Consider the following 5,428-nt stretch of genomic DNA (forward strand, 5'->3'; position numbering starts at 1 on the left):
ATTTCATTAAAACAATAAGCGCCCAAGAACCCAGATCAGGCTGGTTGGGGGAGGGGAAGGGGCGGGAAGGGGAGGGTCGCATGGAGGTAGCTTCACAGTGAGCGGTCGACCCCGCCGCCTCCCCGCAGAGCCGGGCCGGCTCCTCCAGCCGCGGCTCGGACTCTTCCCGGGATTCGGAGGAGCCGCGGCGCCAGGAGCGCGGCCGGGGCGCGGAGCCCGGCGACTCGGCCGAGCAGCCCCGCGGGAGCCGGGACGCCTTTGCATGAGCACGAGAGGACTGTGCCTGCCCGCAGCAGCCCGGGAAGCAGGACCCCGCGCGCGGGCCGTGGAACAAGGCGGGAACCGGAGGCGGCGGCGGCCAGGGGCGCACGGTGCCGGGACCAGCTCGCCGCGCCCTATGGGGAGCCGGCGGCCGCGGCGCTGCTGAGGCGGGCCCCGCGGGCCAGGCGGGTGGCCGGGGCCCGGGCTGCAGCAGCCCCCTCTGCGGCTGCGGGGCCGGCCCGGGCACCGGGGGGCTGGGGGGTGGGGGGTGGGGGAGGACGCCGAGCGCCGAAGCAGGGGCCCGGGCTGGGGGCGCGGCGGGGCTGCGCGCACGCTGGGGCGCGGAGGGCGAAATGAGTCTGGTTGGGGGCTTCCCTCACCACCCGGTGGTGCACCATGAGGGCTATCCGTTCGCCGCGGCCGCGGCCGCTGCGGCCGCCGCGGCCGCCAGCCGCTGCAGCCACGAGGAGAACCCCTACTTCCACGGCTGGCTCATCGGCCACCCCGAGATGTCGCCCCCCGACTACAGCATGGCCCTGTCCTACAGTCCGGAGTACGCCAGCGGTGCCGCCAGCCTGGACCACTCCCATTACGGGGGGGTGCCGCCGGGCGCCGGGCCCCCGGGCCTGGGGGGGCCGCGCCCGGTGAAGCGCCGGGGCACAGCCAACCGCAAGGAGCGGCGCAGGACTCAGAGCATCAACAGCGCCTTCGCCGAGCTGCGCGAGTGTATCCCCAATGTGCCCGCCGACACCAAACTCTCCAAGATCAAGACGCTGCGCCTGGCCACCAGCTACATCGCCTACCTCATGGACCTGCTGGCCAAGGACGACCAGAACGGCGAGGCGGAGGCCTTTAAGGCGGAAATCAAGAAGACAGATGTGAAAGAAGAGAAAAGGAAGAAGGAGCTGGTTAGTACCAGGGGACGGCGGGCGGTGGGGTGTGGGGGACCGAGAATCCCGGTCTCTTTCCCTTTGGCCTGAGCAATGGCACACCGCGCTCTCTGCTGCATCCTGAGACAAGGTTGTTTGCACCAGGTTGTGGTCGAGATGGTTTCCCGAAGAAGCAGAGGAGGTGGGGGAGGGTGTCAGCACGCGGAGGAGGTTAAGAGGGATGCTTCGTGTGGGTGATCTTCCCTCCGGGTCATTGCTGCTCTCCCCCCCCCCAACACCCCCCCCCCCCGCACCCCGCTCCCCCGGGCCCTTGAGGCAGGACTCAGGTTCCGAATTGATCTTCTGATCGCACTGGCCCGGACCCCTCATTTTCTGTCCTTTAGAGCCTTCATTTGGCGTCCAATCCGATCTTACTTTCAGATAGTTATAAAATAAGTTGTTTAGAAGCGCTTGATTCCAATGATTTCACTGTTGATCGCATTGTCCCCTTTTAAGATCGAGGCTGCCACTGATTCTAAGAGAGTTTTGTGGTTGTTCTGATTACTATGCCCAGTTACGTAAAGGTTAACATAAAATATGTACTTTTAACTTCAAAATGCATCTCGTTTCTCTCTGGCAGTGAAGATAAAATGTAACTTCCCAGGCGACTGTACTTAAATGGGCATTTCTTGTTTTGTTTGCATGAGCCCATTTAAGACAAATGGTAAATATTACCACTGTCATTTTATCGTTAACAAAAATGAAAAATTATAACTGAAAATTAGTTTTCTCAAGTACCTACCAGGTGCCCATAGGGTAGTGGTGTTTAGAGCAGGGCTATTCCCATGAAAGGCCTGCAAAATAATCCCATTTGTCAAGTTTTCCTTCTTGGGGCCTGTGGCGTTTTAGTTGCTGCATAGTCGAGTGATCCGGGGTAACCAGGGATTTTGGAGGCCTTGGAGGAGAGCCGAGCCGGAGGCCGAGCCGCCGGCAGACAGGCCCAGGCGGAGGCACTTGGCCCATCTTCCCTAGAGCGCAGATCTGGGACTGCGATTGAAACAGGGAAACCAGATTTAGCGCCAACCCCCCCGCTCGCAGCCCTACATCTGGAGTTAAAGAGAAGGCCCCCAGTTCCTCCATAAACGACTTGAAAACGGGTGGTTGTTTATAAACTTGCCGATCCGGGAGTTGAGCGCTGCAGGCTTGCGGAGGCCTGGGCGGTAGCGAGGGCAGAGCAAGGCTTCATAGCTCTTCTGCAGGGGCTGGGACTAGAAACCATCACACCCACCATCCCTTGCTAACTCTCTCAGTCTCTTCTGGTCAGGAAAGCACGGGGGTGGTGTGGAACCAGGTTCTCCCTTTTAATTTTCTCTTTCTACTTTTCTCACCCTGGCCTCTCTTCTGCCCAGAATGAAATCTTGAAAAGCACAGTGAGCAGCAACGACAAGAAAACCAAAGGCCGGACGGGCTGGCCGCAGCATGTCTGGGCCCTGGAGCTCAAGCAGTGAGGTGGAGGAGGAGGAGGAGGAGGAAGAGGAGGAGGAGAGCGAGAGCCAGGCCCTGGAGCCGGATGCAGACCCAGGACTCCGGGGCGAGCTCTGCGCACTCCGCTCTGAGGACTTCCTGCATTTGGATCATCCGGTTTATTTATGTGCAATGTGCCTCCCTCTCTTTGCCCCCCTTTGAGGCATCCGCTCCCCACCACCCCCTCCAAAAAAGTGGATATTTGAAGAAAAGCATTCCATATTTTAATATGAAGAGGACACTCCCGCGTGGTAAGGGATCCCGTCGTCGTCTTGTAGATTCTCTGTTTGTGAATGTTTCCTCTTGGCTGTGTAGACACCAGCGTTGCTCCCTCCCCACCTATCCAGCCCCTTACAGATAAAGACAGCTGATAATAGTGTATTTGTGAAGTGTATCTTTAATACCTGGCCTTTGGATATAAATATTCCTGGGGATTATAAAGTTTTATTTCAAAGCAGAAAACGGGGCCGCTAACATTTCCGTTGGGGTCGGTATCTAGTGCTGCCGTTTCATCTGTGTGGTTCCCTATTTGAAGATGTTTCCAACAGCTCCTTGTTTTGTGCACTTCCGTCCTCTAAAACTAAGTGGAATTTAATTAATATTGAAGGTGTAAACGTTGTAAGTAATCAATAAACCACTGTGTGTTTTTTTTTTTTACAAAACCCCAATCTTTTAATGGTTGATACCTCAAAAGAGTTCTGAAAACAAAACTGTTATACTTGTTTTCATTATATTTAAAATATTCAGAAGTAAACTAAATTATCATGATTGCCTCTAACTTTATTTGATAGTTAGTGGTTCATCACATGAGTGCCTCACCTCACAGGGTGAGAAGACCCCTTAAGGAGAAGAGTATCCTTGATGAAAACTCTGCCAAGGGCCTGGGCTCTACAGAACTCAGCCTCCTTCCCTCTGCCTTGGGCCCCAGGAGAGCGCTGTGTGGGCTGTAGGGTGGTCTGGGCCAGACCAAGGCCTGGGCACTTCTCTCAGAAGGTGGAAAGGTGTCCTCGTTTTCCTGAAATCTATCAGATGTCATTCCGTGGGGGCTTTGGTTTTTTTTTTTCAAGGAGACTTTTGTTTTTTGTTTCTGTTTTCCAGAAGAGGAGTTTTGGGGAGGAACCTAGACATTACTGTAGCTGCAGAAACTAGGCTAGAGTTTTTTAATTAAAAATATAGGACTTTCCTCCAAGAGGACAAAAGGCAAGGAGAAAGGAAAAGAGGTTTTTGCTGGGGGGCTCATCTGAGCAGAGAGGAGGAAGGCCTTCGAAAAGTCGGTGATTAGCTAACAAGGAATTCTACCTCAAGTAAGAAATCGCGAACTCGACCCAAGATTTAAAGTGGGGGGGGGAGGAGAGGCTAGATTTACAAGGAGCTATAGGGAACTCAGAATTAACTGTGCGGTGTCTGAAGTCTCCCCCGCCCCAGGCAGGTCTAGCCCGGGGCTCCCTCCGCCGCTGCCAGCCGCCAGGACACCGCCCGTCGGAGGTTCGGGCTCCAGAAATTCCCGCACGTCCTGGAAGGAAGTCCCCCAGGCCTCCTTGGCCCATGGGCTCTGCCAGAGCGGAATCACTTCTCTAGGAACCGGAGAAACTCAAGTGCCCTAAAGGAGTCGGCAGACCGGGGAGGGGGAGCAGAGGGATGGATTGGGGGTGCGGAGGTGGGAGGGAAGAAAGGCGGCGAAACGTATTAAAAAGCGTTTTCACAAAATGCCGCCCGTACAAATCTGGGGTTAGGGAGCCTTGCCAGAGGGTTTCCACCTTGAAACCCATACTCCCAGGATGATGCTTGAACGTCGGGGTCTCGGGCGAAGACCCTCCCCCGCCATCCCAGGGGTCCCACTCCCGCCCGCGGGAGCCCGCTCTGAGCCCGCAGCCCGCGAATTCGCAAGTGCCAGGCGGGAGGCGAGAGAAGGGCGCTGCGGGGTTCTTCTGCGGGGCGGCTGACAACGCGAGGGCGCGGGGTTAGAACAACTCGGCCAAAGCGATCTGAACTTTCTCCCCTCGGGTCAGCCGGCGCTGGGCCGACGTGGTGGGCGCGGGGCTGTGTTTACAGACACTTGCCTTTGTTTATAGTGCTGGGGGGCGGAGGGAGGCGCCCTGATTTTCTATTACTCTCGGGATCCCTGTCTGTTTGACCTAGCAGCTCCCTCCCTCTCCTGCCTGTAGCCGCCTTTGGCGTCTTTACTTTAATCCATTCAGGAGAAAGATGCCAGACCCTAGGGGTGGAGGGAAGGAGTTTACCAAAGTAGTGAAGTGAGTGGTGGTGGAGGCATTGAGGTTTTCAAAACAGGAACGACGGAAGACTTATCTTCACGTGCATTTGCTCCTGTGCTGGCGTTGGGTGGCTGGTCTTCCTCGCCATCTGGGCCTTAATGCATTTCTGCTGGTTTAACACTTTTTCTGGTTTGTTAAACACCAGCAGAAGGGGACCAGAAGACCCTGGCAACACCATTGCTACGAGGCCGCTGGCTTCTACACATGCTTTTAAAACCACGCTCCAGAAACGCGCCCTCTTTGTCTAGTCTGGGCCCGGCGCTGCCGGCCTCCCGTCCTGGGCGCCATGCCGCTTCCTCGGGCTCAGCTGTACCAGGCCCCAACGCCTCCACCACCTGGACGTTCCAACCCACCAGCCACCCGGATGGGCCAGACATCCAGCAGACTCGACACCCCAGGGAACCGAGACCCCGAGTGCTAATTGAACAGACACTTCATCCCGAAAGACACCCCAGATTGTCAGTCACTCCAGCTGTCCCCACATCCTTGTGCACCCAAGCT

General features: G+C 56.7%; 1 protein-coding gene across 1 annotated transcript; it reads left to right on the forward strand.

Moving 5' to 3' along the window:
* The first annotated feature begins 534 nt into the window (after positions 1-534).
* On the forward strand, positions 535-3,422 carry HAND2 (heart and neural crest derivatives expressed 2). The gene is made up of 2 exons (XM_013982698.3): positions 535-1,169; positions 2,540-3,422. The coding sequence occupies exons 1-2, from the start codon at positions 615-617 to the stop codon at positions 2,636-2,638; spliced, it is 654 nt and encodes a 217-aa protein (XP_013838152.2). The 5' UTR covers positions 535-614; the 3' UTR covers positions 2,639-3,422.
* The last annotated feature ends 2,006 nt before the right edge of the window (positions 3,423-5,428 follow it).

Source organism: Sus scrofa, chromosome 14 (assembly GCF_054392235.1).
Source record: "Sus scrofa isolate SSC_HxYL_T2T_F1_AM1 chromosome 14, Sscrofa_HxYL_maternal_Yorkshire_Landrace_v2.0, whole genome shotgun sequence".
Taxonomy (NCBI): Eukaryota; Metazoa; Chordata; class Mammalia; order Artiodactyla; family Suidae; genus Sus; species Sus scrofa.

Bases quoted from the DNA above. Each gene is read 5' to 3' on its own strand.
- HAND2 (XM_013982698.3), top strand. From the start codon at position 615: ATGAGTCTGGTTGGGGGCTTCCCTCACCACCCGGTGGTGCACCATGAG. The intron at 1,170-2,539 runs GTTAGTACCAGG...TCTTCTGCCCAG, and splicing joins AGAAAAGGAAGAAGGAGCTG to AATGAAATCTTGAAAAGCAC.